Source organism: Macrotis lagotis, chromosome 3, assembly GCF_037893015.1.
Source record: "Macrotis lagotis isolate mMagLag1 chromosome 3, bilby.v1.9.chrom.fasta, whole genome shotgun sequence".
Classification (NCBI taxonomy): domain Eukaryota; kingdom Metazoa; phylum Chordata; class Mammalia; order Peramelemorphia; family Peramelidae; genus Macrotis; species Macrotis lagotis.
In genome coordinates this window covers 130,624,988-130,640,646 of record NC_133660.1, presented here as the reverse complement: position 1 = coordinate 130,640,646, position 15,659 = coordinate 130,624,988, and the positions used below count along the sequence as shown (strand labels likewise).

Genomic DNA, 15,659 nt, shown 5'->3' with positions numbered 1-15,659 from the left:
TACATTTCTGTTTTCAATGCATTCATGGAATAAATTCATACTTTAGTGATGACCAATAAAGGTGCAGCTAGGTGTGGAACATTGGATAGAACACTGATCCTGGAGTCAGGAGGACCTGAGTTCAAATCCATTGTGAGACACTTAATAATTACCTAGCTGTGCGGCCTTGGGCAAGTCACTTAACTCCATTACCTTTTTAAAAAACAAAAAGAACAAAAAATGATGACCAATAACATTTACTAAGTATATTTGAATTTCATAATTTTTGTGTGTAGAAAAGAATAACATGCTAGTACTATAAAAGTTTTTAGAGATCATATAGTCCTTATCACCTTATTTTATAGATGGACAGAGAAATGAAGTTGTTTGAAATAAGTGTCAGTCTCTGCTTCTCTTTGATATACCTTCCTAATAACCTGTCTTCTCATAATGATCAAACTTAAAAGCCCATTGTTATCCAGTCCCTTTCCCTGACCCCTTGGTGGCAGCTCTGATGATGGCCTTTGTGTTGCTGCATTTCTTCAACAGGAAGCTCTTTTAGTAAAATGGCCTTAGGTTGTTGGAAGCTGACTATAGTTGTTTTCAACCTTGATCTGTATCACTTTTTTTTTTATTTAAGGTTTTTGCAAGGCAAATAGGGTTAGGTGGCTTGCCCAAGGACACACAGCTAGGTAATTTTAAGTATCTGAATCCAGATTTGAACTCAGGTACTCCTGACTCCAGGGCTGGTGCTTTATCCACTGGCACTGCGCCTCCTAGCCACCCCCCAGTATCATTTTTGAAATTGCTGAGGGGACAGCCTGGAATAATTGGACAAGCATTACTAGTCTAGGAATCAGGAGACCTGGGCTCTAAAATTGATTCCGACCTTGTCTAGCCAAGTCCTTTCACCCCCTGGACCATGACTCTTCCATAAATTAAATGAGAGATTTAGACTCTCTGAATTCTGTTTGAGCTCATCTAAGGAAGACATGCAGACTAGATCTAGAAAAAAGAGTATGGGGCTCTTGCCAATTCAATTCAGCGCCTTCCCTGACACTTATAGTATGGAAGAGTTGCCCAAAATCCCCCGGGGTGGGGGGAGATTGATTCAAAGTCAGGTTTTTTCCCCTACTTGCCTTCCATCCATAGTGATATACAATAACACACTCTTTCATTCTATCATCCTTTATTGAATGTAAATCATAGAATTCATTTTATGAAGATTTGTAAATCTGTGTTTTCCAAAGTGATTTGAAACACTGTTGAAGTCCACTAATCTTAGACTTTTGTAAGGTCTGAACATATAAAATATTCTTTTGAGAGAGAAGGGAAGATAGAGAAATTTTAGAACAAAACAGAAGATGTTAGGCTATTTTCGAGATGAATATCTATCACACACATGCACACACACACTTTCCCCCTTTTTATTAATATTTTATTTGCTTTTCAAACTACATCAATTTTTACCAATCTTTTTTGAATTAAATTTTTCTCCTTCCTTCCCTCTTCCCCAGATAGAAAGCAATCTAATATATGCTGTATATTTATAATCATGATAAACAAAAGATCCATAGTGCTCATAATATGAGAGAAGAATCAAATCCAAATGGAAGAAAGTATTAAGTGAAAAAAAAAGACAATTAAAAAATTGAAGATGACAAGCTTTGGTCTTATTTAAGCTCCACAGCTCTCTGAATATGGATGGTGTTTTCCATCACAAATCTTTTAAAATTGCCTTTGATTATATGTGCTATTGAAATGAACAAGTTGTTGTTAGTGTGTATAATGTTCTGGTTTTGCTCATTTCATTCACCATCATTTCATGCAAGTTTTTCTAGGCTTTTCTGACATCCCATCCCTCATGATTTCTTATAGAACAATAGTGTTCCATCACATACATATACCACAATTTTTCAGTCATTCCCCAATTGATGGGCTTCTCCTCATTTTTCAGTTCTTTGCCACTACAAAAAAGAAATACTATCAATATTTTTGTACTTGTGAGATTTTTATCCTTTTTCACTACATATATTTTTTAACATCTACATAATTTCATGTTCACTATTTTAGAAAGACCCTTTCTCTTGAAAAACTTTGGAAACCATTAAGTTATTTGGAGAATAATGATCTCTTGGTAGAGTGTTGCTGGAAGCAAGAACAACATATTTTATCTTGAAATTTAGAATTGCTTTCACCATTATGGTGTACTGAATTTTTTGTTGCTTTTTAATTTATTAATTCTGGTTCTTCAGTATTCTAGAATTTTGAATGTTAGTTTATTGATTTTGCTTATTATTATTCTATACCAGCAGCCCAAAGCTTCCATTTTATGCCAAGGAGTTTATAGTCTTAGGAAAATGAGATAGCTACTCTCGAACTCTGACACCAGGTCTATTTTTGAATACTCAGGTGAAACAAAAAATCCTTATACACAGCAGAGTATGGAGTTAGTTTCTCTTTTTTTGAACTGAGCTTTCTCTTGGTTAGGGGATACTTTAAAAGTAATCATATTATGTGTGTATCATGGACATAAAGTTGTCATAGTTGGTAACCTGGGATTTATTCTTGATAATTTGGTGAATTACTTTATCAGTGACTTTGTGGTTCTGAATAGAATTTTTTGTATATATGTATATATACATTTGTATAAATGCTTAAGCCAGTATAGGATAGAAATAATGTAATCTGAGACAGTTTTCCTGCCAATTTTAAGTTGGCATTTATAAATGATATGCCATAATTACCCCAATTCCTTTGTAATTGAATCAACATTCTAATGAATCAAGAATTAAACATTGACAAAAAAAAGTATCAACATAATATAGTTGAGAAAGGCAGCCTGAGAGTCATGATTAGATCAGAATTACAGTTCCTTTTTTCTCATTCACATTCAGAATTTAGATAAATCCTTCACCTAACCTTTGGGCTTCATTTTCTTAATCTGCAAAATAAACTGGAATAAAATGTTTTTTATGATCTAGAGTTTATAAGGTATACTTTTGATGGGCCCTTTTTCTGAATATGCAAAATAGCAATCTGAAATAATTACCCAATTTATTAAATAAGGTTGTAGTTTTCATGTAGGGTAGGTTGCCAAATTTGTTTCATATGAATTACCTTGATGCTTGCTTTATTTCAGTTAGAATATTTACATTATAAACCACTGTCATCCTGTTAAGAATTTTTCCTATCTTTAGCTATTGAGTGGTAACTGCTAATAAATTAAGCACTTTCATCTTTCATGTAATTACCTTTGTGTCCTTGACTTTTTACTTGGTAGTTGAAACTATTTTTGCTATTATCTAATTCTTGATTGGGGAGAAAGAAAAGAAAACAAATGATTCAGTTAATCCTCTCCCCTCCCCCCCCAATTTGGTTTTGAATTTCATAGTGAAACATTTTGGAATTTTAAAACACTTTCCTCTTTTAATAATAATAAGAATTATCCAAGTAAGAATTACTTATTGGCATTAAAGACAAGTAATTTACTACTTGTAAATTTGAATAGGATAGACTTTCAAATATGTTTAGTGGTGATTGCCAGCTCAGGTGTGAGAGATAAGTTAAAGAAATTCACTCTTTAATAAAATTCATCTTAATTCACTTAAAATATGTTTTATGTGTGGCATATCTGTATCTTATGTGTATACTCCTGCTTTTCCATGCAGTACTTTTTGAGGAAATGGTGGTGGTGCTAATGAAAAAAATACTGTTATAATATTGAATCTTCAAAAAAGAGTTGTAATCATTTTTTAATTTTATACCTTAGCAAATATGTCAGATAAAGAGCTAAAGAAATTACGTAATAAACAAAGAAGAGCTCAAAAGAAAGCTCAACTTGAAGAAGAGAAAAAGAATGCTGAGAAAGAGAAGCAGCAAAGAAATCAGAAGAAGAAGAAGGATGATGACGATGAGGAAATTGGAGGTCCAAAAGAAGAACTTATCCCTGAGAAATTGGCCAAGGTACTTATTAGTAGAGTGTATTTGAATGTAATTGAATGGAAGACCAACTCTTCTTTAGTCAACATGATAATAGTTTTTTAATTTAGAAATAACTTTTCATTTTTATTCTGCTCTGTCTCTATTTCTTTATCTTCTTTCCTTTCCACTTTTCAAGTTTAAAACTTGATTAAATATTTTGTGATCTGAAGATAAACTATTGAAAAATGTGAAAACCTATTAAACTGGAATTGGCTGTTTGGCTGTGTTTGTTCATTGATAACATTTTATTCTATTGATAAACATTCTTAATTTTCCCTCTTTTAACTTGGAGCCAATTGCCTTATGCTTTTCTCTAATAGATTCATGAACGTGAACAGAAATTTATTTTATTATAAATTGCTAGATCTTATTGCCGATGTTTTTTAAAAGGTACTCTATATATTAGGTTTTCATCTGGTAAATTAGACCTTTTTAAGCTGAGTCATATAGCCAATTCTCAAATAAGTCTCAGTACATCATATTCTTCCCATCTTTGTTCTCTCCCTCTCCCATTTCTCTCTCCTGTTCTCCCACTTTCTCTTTCCCACTCCCCATTTCTCTTTCTTTCCCTCATATATCTTTTCTCTTTCCCTCATCTAGCCGTTCTCTTTCCCTGTGCTTCCTCCTCCTCTATCTCTTCCTCACTCCCTCTCCACATTTCTCTAGACATCAAAAATCCAATTTATTAATACAGATATGCTCTCCTTAAGTTTGCCATAGTGACCATATTATGACAAACCTTGGAAAATTTTCAAAATAATTCCTTCCACTGATTTTAAAAATTTTATTATTGATATCTTTTGCTTTTAAATTGCCTTTGTTTCCTAATATTCTTCCCTTTACTGTCCAGAAATCCATTGCCTCTTACAATGAATTAAAAAAAAGAGGGGAACGTTCAGCTGAACTAATCAACAATTACCAAAGACTGACATTTTGTGCAATGATCCATGCCCCTATGCTTTCACATTTTCAAAGGCTTGTAATAAAAAAAAAAAACTCCAAAATATTTAACACTGAACTTAATTAGAATTAAGAATGCCTTTACATTACCTAGTGAATGAATTTTTAGCACAAATGAACACATGTCCTCAAAGGTTCTCCATAGACCACACATACTTAGAAGTGGATTGTATGATGGAATGTGTTGGTGGTTGTGGTAGATATTGAAGGACTTTCTTATTTTCTATGTATCCAAGTACACTAGAGAACTTAATGTCCCTTACATTTCATACTTTTTTAAATTCTTGAATGCAAAATTCTTTTGTTTTACAATTATATACAATAGTAGCTTCTACCAATCTTTTTTTGTATGGTTTTGAATTTTACAATTTTTTTCCCCCTCTTCCCCACAGAAGGCAATCTGATAAACTTTACATTGTTTCTGTGATGTGCACATTGATCAGAATTAAGTGTGTTGAAAGAACAAACATATTCTCTAGAAAGAAATTAAATATTAGAGATGGCGAAATTATGTAGTACCTGAGTTAACCTTTATAAAAATTTAAGGTAATAATCTTTGGTCTTCATTTAAACTCCACAGTTCTTTCTCTGGATACAGATGGTATTCTCCATCATAGATCAGATCCCCTAAAATTGCCCCTGATTATTGCACTGATGGAATGAATGAGCAAGTCCATTAAGGTTGATCATCACCCTCATGTTGCTGTTAGAGTGTAAAATGTTCTTCATCTCACTCAACATCATGAATGCAAGATTCTTGATTCCTTGCTATTTTTGGTTCATAATACTGACATTTCATCAGTTTGTGAATTGTCCATATTATAATCCTAAGAATTTATCCTTGAATATTATAATTTGTTATCCTATTAGATAGAAAGGAATTTGAGGTGAGTGAGCCTGTTTTAGGTAAGAGGTCTAATTGACAAAATGTGTCCAAAAGGAATATTATCTAAAACTACTTCATAAATTCAGCATCATAAAAAATTGAACACTGAGTTCAAATACAGAGAGTTACAATTAATAGTGATCATAAGCTGAGTTACTAAATTGGTTATTTGATATCCTTTCTTTTTTTTTTAGGTTGAAACTCCATTGGAAGAAGCTATTAAATTTTTAACACCATTAAAGAACTTAGTAAAGAATAAGATAGAGACCCATCTTTTTGCCTTTGAGATATACTTTAGGAAAGGTAAGTGATGAATGAATCATTCACAATAGGGTCTCCTGGCAGATACCATGATGCATTCTAGTATAGTCATAGATTCATTTAACCATGCCTGTTTAGAACAAAACCAGGGAGTCCATACTAAGAGAACTTACCGGCTATTAGAAGATAGGGATTATATCTCATTTGAGCCATCTAAATAAAGTATCATAGACTCTCAGAGAAAAGATAGGTGATCAGAATAGGCAATTAGAGTAGTCTTCCTAGAGAAAATGGCATTTATACAGGATCTTTAAAAATGGGAAGGATTTCTGTTCACAGACATATAAAGTCAGGGAAATTGCTAAAACAGACACTAGCATGAACAAGAACAAACACTGGGAAAAGTACAGGCTCAAACCTAAGTGACATAGAAAGGTAACCTGGAGTCAGACTGAAAAGAACTTTGTATGTCAGAATAAGGACTTTGAACTTACTTGGAAAGAAATAGGGAACCATTTACTTATTGTTATTATTATTATTTTATTTTTGAGAGGTAATATCAAAAATGTTACAACTACTATCAAGGATAGAAAATAATGGAAAAGGAGTTTTCCATACTTGAGTTTATCAGGGCATAAACTAGGGTTTGTGGCAATGGCAATAGAAAAGAGTCAAATTGTCCCTTGTTTCTCAGAAAAGTTGAAAGAAGACTTTACTATTGAGTGAATATGGAGTTTGAGAGAGGAAAGGAATTAATAATGCCTGCCAATTTTGGTGACTAGGAATAAGAATTTTTTGTGGGGAATGGAAGGGGAATGAAGAACCTTGAGGTTTGAACTGTGGCAGGGAATTAAATTGAAAATAACTCGCAGGCAATTGGAGTTCATAGTTCTAGAGCTTTGAGGATTCCTAGTCATACCCTTTCATTTTATAAATAAGGAAGTGGGAGTCCCAGGGAATTTTATTATTGTAAAAATTGAGTCTCCAACCTTTTAAAGTTCTGCTTTTAAGGAAAATGGTGCTCTTAGACCTTACTATCCCATCTAGACCTTTTTTTTTTTCACTTTGCTTTGCTCTGTTTCCCTGTTATTTTGTTTTTTTGTTTGGGTTTTTTTTGCAAGGCAGTGGGTGGTTAAGTGACTTGCCCAAGGTCACACAACTAGGTAGTTATTCTACATCTCTAATGTTGGGATGAAGTGTTCTCCAGGATTTTTGAATCTGTGATATTTAATACTAAGATTATGCAAACTTTGAACATAGTGCTAAAAACCCTTTTGTCTACATAGACATTATTGAGAATTTTGGGCCCAATTGGAGCTAAGGAAAAACATTTTCAGAACTTAGATGATAGTGATAGGGTTTCAAGAACCTGAAGGTGTGAATAGGGGAAAAACAAGATATTATGCTTATTTATATAAAAACAGAAATACAGATGTTTCATCATATCTGTAATGTAGCCTCCCTGGTTTGTAGGAAAGAAAAATACTTTGAAAATCTTGATGCTGGAGAGCAATGACTTATTAGCACTTCAAAAGTCAGTTATGGGGTAGGATGTGGTCCTGATAAATCTTTGAAAAGACAACTCTTGTCTTTTTGTCCTTCCTGTGACTTGGAGTCAGAAGGATTAGAAGGAAAACCATGTTAAGGTGATCACATGGTAGCTGACAGTTTCAAGGACATATGCTTTTCCTGGTATTTTCTCTAATATTACAAAATGTTCTGCTGTTTCTTTATTGTTTTACAGTACTAGATTAGTAATTCAGAGATTGTTGAATGCTGATATTGAATTAATGCCTATGTTTTAGTGAAATTCCCTTTTTATGTTCCTTGGATTCTATATTTAGCTTGCATTGCTATTGCTTAGAGAAATCATTTGATTCAAATAATGGGCTGCAATTAACATGTAATTAACTTTCATTTGGTCATTGTTTCAAAACTGTTTATCTACTTTAGCAAGTTCTCTGAGTTGAGGACATCCTATAAAGTAAACTTTTTTAACGTCTTCTAATTTTCTCTTCGATAGAAAAGTTTCTTTTGATGCTTCAGTCAGTAAAGAGGGCATTTGCTATTGATTCCAGTCATCCTTGGCTTCATGAGTGTATGATTCGCCTTTTCAGTGCTGGTATGTCTTAGTTTTTTTTTAACCCCTTGTTGTTAATAATATTGTTAAGTATATCAAAAATTCTTTTCAAAGTAAGATTTTATTAGTTAGTAATGTAGTTTGAGGAAGAACAATGATCCTTATTTATGGCTAATATCTACATTTTAAAGCTACAGGTGTATTTGACCAGAAAGAATTTCAGGTGATGTACTTCAGTCTCTTATTCTCTGTATGTCAGTGAATTAGACATATATCTGAGAATTAATGCATAAATTCTGGCTTTTATAGGCACATAATTTTAAGTATTGAATTTGTTTTTAAAAATATTTTAACTCACTATTAGTGATTTCACTTGTAATCCTAAGTATAGTATATATTAAAAACATTTTGAAAAGGATTATGTTGACTTCATCTGATGCCTAAAGGGATTGTGACTCATAAAAGTTCTTAGATCTGTCTTAGAGAAATTTATTATTTCAAGGATTTTGCTTGTTTCAAGTAAATTTATTTGGAAAGCAAAGAATACTTTAGAAAGTGAATGTAGTAGTTGCTTTCTGATTCATTTGTTTGATAAATCTGAATTTTTAGACAGTAGGTTAAAAAATTTAGTACAAAATATTATTTGGAATAAAATAATGTTTGAAAAGTCATTTTACTATTTTAGTAAATGTCAAAGTAAGCCTTTAAAATCAATATTCATAACAAAACATGTTTTAAAATATACTATGTAGTTTTGGTGTTCAAATCAGAATTTTAAGCTCAAAAAAACCCCTTAGACAGTGTCTAGTTCAACTCCCTCATTTTACAGGTAAGGAGTATGAGGCACATTGAGGTTATATAATTTGATTAAAATTATACAGTTTTCATAACTTAGCAGAATTGGGATTTAAACCTAGGTCTCCTTATTCCCAGGATAACACTCTGTAATCTTACAGTGTGCTGTTTTTGAAATCATAAATCATAGATTATTTTATGGGCATGTTGTATTTCTTTAGGTATTTTTTTTAAATGGAAACTGAATTTAACAATTTTGGCCTTCAGAATTCAGAAGTATTTTACAGTAGGTAATCTCTTACTAAGTGTTAAAGTGTTATAGGTAAATTGACATTTTTTAAATGGAGGAAAGGGAAAAATTGACCAAATAAAAAAAATCACAAAAGAATTTTAACATCAAGTTAACTTTAAAATTTCCAGCTATGAACTTTATTCTAAATTTTCTTTAAAAAAAAAAACCTGACACTAGAGACTGAAACAGTATTTTCTCTATTAGCTATCTTTTCATGTAATTAGGTGGAAAAAGAAAAAAGAAGTACCCACACTAAAACTGAACAAAACAAAATGAAACTAATAAACCCAATCTCTTAAGTTTTAGTATAAGGAAAACATTCTGACAGTATTGGAGTTGGTTCCCTTATTAAGCAGTAAATTTCTTCATCATTAGAAATGTAGAAATAAAAGTTGGACAACTTTTCAAAGATATTATGAATTTATGTAGGGAATTCCTGCATTTTTAAGAAGTAGTCTTCTATGGCCTCTAATTTCCTTCCAAACAAAATGATAGAAGTCTGTCATTTGCTCATTTGTTTATCTTTTTTGGGGGTGGGGGAGTGGTGGAGTAGGTTGTGGAGTGGAATCCAAAGGATAGTATTTGAAGTGACCTTGGTTAAGTCTTAGTCTGGGGTTGGGGGTGGCGTGGGGGATTCCCTCCCAATATTTTACAGCTTAATGTTTGGTTATCAGTTCAGTATATTCTTTTTTTTTTTTAAGGTTTTTTTTTTTTTTTGCAAGGCAATGGGGTTAAGTGGCTTGCCCAAGGCCACACAGCTAGGTAATTATCAAGTGTCTGAGACCAGATTTGAACCCAGGTATTCCTGACTCCAGGGTTGGAGCTTTATCCACTGTGCCACCTAGCCACCCCAGTTTAGTGTATTCTTGTAAAGGGGCATAGCAGTAAACATTTATAATAGTTGTTGCCTATTTTTCCACGAAATTAAACTGTAATTTTTGTGCCATGGAAAAATATTGGTCCCAAGATCCAGTAAAAATTAGTGTTAAATGCCTGAGCATTTGTTCTCCCTCCCACTTACATGTGAATAAACTGTGGCAGATTTAGGTCTGGGTGTGCTGTTATTATTGAGTGTGTACAGATGATGTGGGCTATCTATTTGACAACCTTTTCCTGCAGAGGTACTATGGGAGATGTAACTGCACAGAAACTTCACACTGGCACAGGCATAGTGTTCCTTGAAGTGACATCAACTTTAGTTTTGTCATTGCTCCAAGTATTCAGTGGAATTCACTTAGCTGGAAGAGCTCTGTGGAAATGCTTTAGGAACCAGAATTCAGTTAATGAATTCACCCTTTGTTGTTGTTGTTGTTGTTATTTTAGGTTTTTGCAAGGCAAATGGGGTTAAGTGGCTTGCCCAAGGCCACACAGCTAGGTAATTATTAAGTATCTGAGGACAAATTTGAACTCAGGTACTCCTGACCCCAGGCAGGTGCTCTATCCACTGGGCCACCTGGCTGCCCCTCATTGTCATTATTTGGTTAAATGTAAATTTTTATCAAAATTTAATCACTTATTTCTGACTATATGATTTTACTTTGTAAATTCATTAAGGGATAACTTCTCATTAGCATTTGTTTTGTGTAGTATTTTTGAAGAATGGAACAAAGGTGTATTTGAAAATATTCCTCCTTAGATGGAGAATTTTGAATAAATCCTAGTTCCAAATCTACTACTCTTATACATTATTGAACATCTCTTATGTATCTGAAAAAGGTTTAGTACCATGTCCAGATAGATTATTAATTTATCATATGAAAGAATATTTAAATTAATATATACATAAAGCAGATTATACTAGTATTTCACATTATAGATTTTGTTTTTCATAAGTTTTCAAGATAAGGATTTGAAACAGACTCACAAAGAAGTAGGAATTACTATTACAGTGTAAAAGCAAGAAGTTAATATCTTTTTCCCTCCTTTTTTCTGCATTTCATGAAATTGAAAATAACCTGCCCAATTTTTTAATCCATCCAATTTATAGACAAAAAAAATTCCTGGGAGTAGCTAGGTGGCATAGTGGATAGAGCACCAGCCCTGGAGTCAGGAGGACCTGAGTTCAAATCTGGCCTCAAACACTTAATAATTACCTAGCTGTATGGCCTTGGACAAGTCACGTAACCCTTTTGCCTTGCAAAAGAAAATTCCTGTAATAGAATTATTACCCTATTCTTACTATAGATCCCTTATTTTCCTTCCTTAGATCACTTCTGTTTTTTCTATAGCTCCTTATTTTACTAAGTTGTAATGTTTAAAATACCATGATTGGCCTTATACACTAAATCAAACGTTAGTATAAGTTACAAAGCGAGGATATCCACATGCTTCCTTTGTTTCCTGTTTTGTTTATGCATTCCAGTGGTTGGTATATCTTGTAAATTAACACTGATTTGCTTTTGTTATAATTTACAATTAATTCCATATCTTGTCATTTTTGCAAGATTTAGGGCCTTCCTGTTATGTTGATAGAGTATTTTGAGTCCCTATTTTAAAAAAAATTTTTTTTGACAAATCAGTCAGTACCCCTGTAATACTTTCCACAAAGAAGTGTTTAACCTGATATGGTGATTACAAGTTATGGTATGCAACTTCTTGCTCTAATTGTTCATATTTCTTAAAAAGACAGACTTTTATTAATCTTATATGCATAGTTATTTATTTTACTATGGCCATTTTGAACATCTAATTAGGAGCAATATTTCTTTTTTAAAATATTTTATTTGTTTTTTCCAATTATATGCAGCAATTTTTACTAATCTGTTTTTTGGTGAGGTTTTTTTCTTTACAATTTTTCTCTCTTCCTCTCTTCTGTCCCCTCTCCCTCTAACAGAAAGCAATTTGATATAGGCTCTATATTTATCACCATGTACACATAGATCATATTGAACATGTTGTGAGAGAAGAATCAGATCTAAAAGTAAAGAAAAAAGATATTAATGCATAAGACAATTTTTAAAAATTGAGGATAATAAGCATTTAAGTTCCTCAGTTCTTTCTTTGATATGATGGATGGTATTTTCTATCACAAGTATTTTAAAATTATCTTTGATTATTGTGCTGCTGAAAAGACTTAAGTCCATCATGGCTGATCATCACAGAATATTGTCGTTAGTATGTACAGTGTTCTTCTGGTTCTGCTCATTTCACTCATTGTCAGTTCATACAAGTCTTCCCAGGCTTTTCTGACATCTTATCCCTCATGATTTCTTAAGAACAATAGTGTTTCATCACATACATATACCACAGTTTTCTAGGCATTTCCCAATTGATGGGCATCCTCTGTTTCCAGTTCTTTGCCACTACAAAAAAGAGCTGCTATAAACATTTTTGTGCATGTGGGATTTTTATCCTTTTTAGGAGAACTATTTCTTTTCTCTTTTTTTTCAACAATAAGATATCTGGGTTTTTTTTTTCCCTAAATTAAAGGGAATAGTACTTGAACTTTGTTCAAACTCCACGGCTCTTTATCTTGATACAGATGGCACTCTCCTTTGCAGACAGCCCAAAATTGTTCCCAATTGTTGCACTGATCGAATGAGGGAGTCCTTTAAGGTTGAAAATCCCCCCATGTTGCTGTTAGGGTATACAGTGTTTTTCTGGTTCTGCTCATCTCAAATCCCTGAAATCCCATCCCTCCTGGTTTCTAATAGAACAGTAGTGTTCCATCACACACACACACACACACACACACACACACACACACACACACACCACAGTTTACTAAGCCATTCCCCAGTTGAAGGACATTTACTTGATTTCCAGTTCTTTGCCACCACAAACAGGGCTGCTATAAATATTTTTGTACAAGTGATGTTTTTACCCTTTTTCATGATCTCTTCAGGGTATAGACCCAGTAATGGTATTGCTGGATCAAAGGGTATGCTCATTTTTGTAGCCCTTTGGGTGTAGCTCGAGATTTCTAGGAGAAATATTTCTTACTCCAAATTATGAGTAGCCTAATATTATATATTTAGAGCCAAAAAGCACCTTAAAGATCATTTAACTCATGAATTCTCAAGCATTTTGATCTCAGAACCCCTTCATACTTAATAATTTTGAGGACTCCAAAGAGCTTTTGTTTACATAGGTTATATCGATCAGTGTTTACCATATTAAAATGAAGACAGAGAAGTTTAAAAATGTCAATTCCATTTAAAAATAATATAGGGTAGCACAGTGGATAGAGCATTGACCCTATAGTCAGGAGGACCTGAGTTCAAATTCAGCCACAGGTGCTTAATAATTACTTGTGTGACTTTGGGTAAATCACTTAACCCCTTTGCCTGTAGAAATAAAAATAATGATAAATATACACCAGTTACATAGTAATATAAATTACATTTCTTATGAAGATGAAAAATACCTTTTCCAAAGAAAAGAAAAATGGCATTCTACAAATTTTTGGAAATTTTTTCAATATGTAGCTTAATAGAAGATAGCTGTACTTTTGTTAATTTTTGTTTTTACAGGGCAGTGGGGTTAAGTGACTTGCCCAAGGTCACACAGCTTGTAAGTATCAAGTGTGAGGCTGGATTTGAACTAAAATCCACCTGACTCCAGGGCCAGCGCTCCTCTGAGACACCTAGCTGTCCTAGGACAACCCTATTCTTATCTGCTTTCTGCATTTAATCTTTAATATTTTGGATGATGTATATATTAAAATCTAGCTTCATGTGGGAAAAAAGTAATTTTACTAGCAAAGAACATCTTCATTTTATTATGAAAATAGTTTAATCTTATGGATCCTTAGAAAAGATCTGGGGGGGGGGGGGGCGGCTAGGTGGCGCAGTGGATAGAGCACTGGCCCTGGAGTCAGGAGTCCCTTAGTTCAAATCTGGCTTCAGACACTTAATAATGATCTAGCTGTGTGGCCTTGGGCAAGCCACTTAACTCCGTTTGCCTTGCAAAAACTAAAAAAAAGTAAATAAAATAAAATTTAAAAAAAAAGATCTTGGGAACCTTCAGGACCACACATTAAGAACTACTGAGCTAACCTGCAGATCTGGGAACTAGGTAACAGGATAAGTGATGTTTGCCCAAGAGCATTGAGCAAATGTGCCATGATTTGATAAAAAATCCTTTGATTCCAAATCCAGTGTGCACGCTCTCTCACTCTCTCTCTCTCTCTCTCTCTCTCTCTCTCTCTAGCTCTCTCCACTACACAACAAATACTGTAGATCACAGCTTAATCTATTCTACCTCTGCCCCCTGAATTGATTTGGAACAGTTGTTGTTTTTTTTTTTTTTAGGTTTTTGCTAGGCAATAGAGTTAAGTGGCTTGCCCAAGGCCACACAGCTAGATCATTATTAAGTGTCTGAGGCCAGATTTGAACTCAGGTACTCCTGACTCCAGGGCCGGTTCTCTATCCACTGCGCCAACTAGCCACCCCATGAACAGTTCATTTTTACTTATATAGGTAAACCCATATTTCTCATTCATTTATGTGAGAAGCAAATCAAACTTTACCTTCTAGAAATCAGTATATAATTATTTTCCTTTGATCTTTGAAACCACTCATTCCATCATTTAAGGAAATTGAGTAGTTAGAAAATTCATTCTTTGCACATTTTTGAGGTTTTTTTTTGACTTCTTTGTTTTAGTTATTTGTGAAAGAATTTGAAAGTTATTTGTATCTTAGGGTTGCCTCTTAGTATTCTGAAGTCCATAGGGAAATGTAGATTGTAGTGGAAATTTTTGTCATTTGAAATGCTAGAAGTCACACTTTAGTAGGATGGAGAAGTGACGAAGTCAAAGAATCATCAAAGAATCCAAAGGTTAGTTTCTTACCCACTTGTAAAATTAGATGCTTTCTAATATAGTGAGTCTCACAGAACCAATGAATGAATTTACCCTAACACATAGTAGGCCAGGTTCTTTGTGAAGCATGTACTTAATAATGATGACCAAATTTGAAATGCCAGAAAGCATGTTTTTTTTTTTGAAAAATGTGATATGAAATTATACAATAAAGCTCAGATAATAACAAAGAACCATCCTTAGCAACTCAAGCCCTTAAAGGAATCTTTTTTATAAAATAGTATTTTTTGACCCAATTATATTTCAAGATAATTTTTAGCATTGATTTTTGCAAGATTTTGAGTTTCAAGTTTTCTCCCTCCTCCTCTCCTATAAAATAGTAGGCAGTTTGATATAGGTTATTCATGTACTATCATGAAACACTTCCATAGTAGGCACTGTTGTGAAAGAAGAAACAGATCATATCATAAAGGGAAAAATTATGAAAAAAGAATAAGTGAAAAAAATATGCTTCAATCTGCATTCACATTCATACATCAGTTCTTTATCTGCATGTGGATAGCATTTTCTTTCATGAGTCTTTTGTACATGTCTTGGATCATTGTGTTGTTTAGAAGAGTTGATCATCCCACAGTGTTCCTGATACTGTGTACAATGTTTT

At 33.3% G+C, this 15,659-nt stretch overlaps 1 protein-coding gene across 3 annotated transcripts in view; it reads left to right on the top strand.

Moving 5' to 3' along the window:
* The window catches only part of NAA15 (N-alpha-acetyltransferase 15, NatA auxiliary subunit), a 76,914-nt gene that overhangs the window by 53,481 nt on the left and 7,774 nt on the right, over positions 1 to 15,659 (top strand). For all 3 annotated transcript variants that reach the window (XM_074229275.1, XM_074229274.1, XM_074229272.1), the window contains 3 exons: positions 3,752 to 3,945; positions 6,004 to 6,112; positions 8,094 to 8,192. In XM_074229275.1, coding sequence (XP_074085376.1) covers positions 3,752 to 3,945; positions 6,004 to 6,112; positions 8,094 to 8,192 — 402 coding nt within the window. The remainder of the gene's footprint in view (positions 1 to 3,751; positions 3,946 to 6,003; positions 6,113 to 8,093; positions 8,193 to 15,659) is intronic.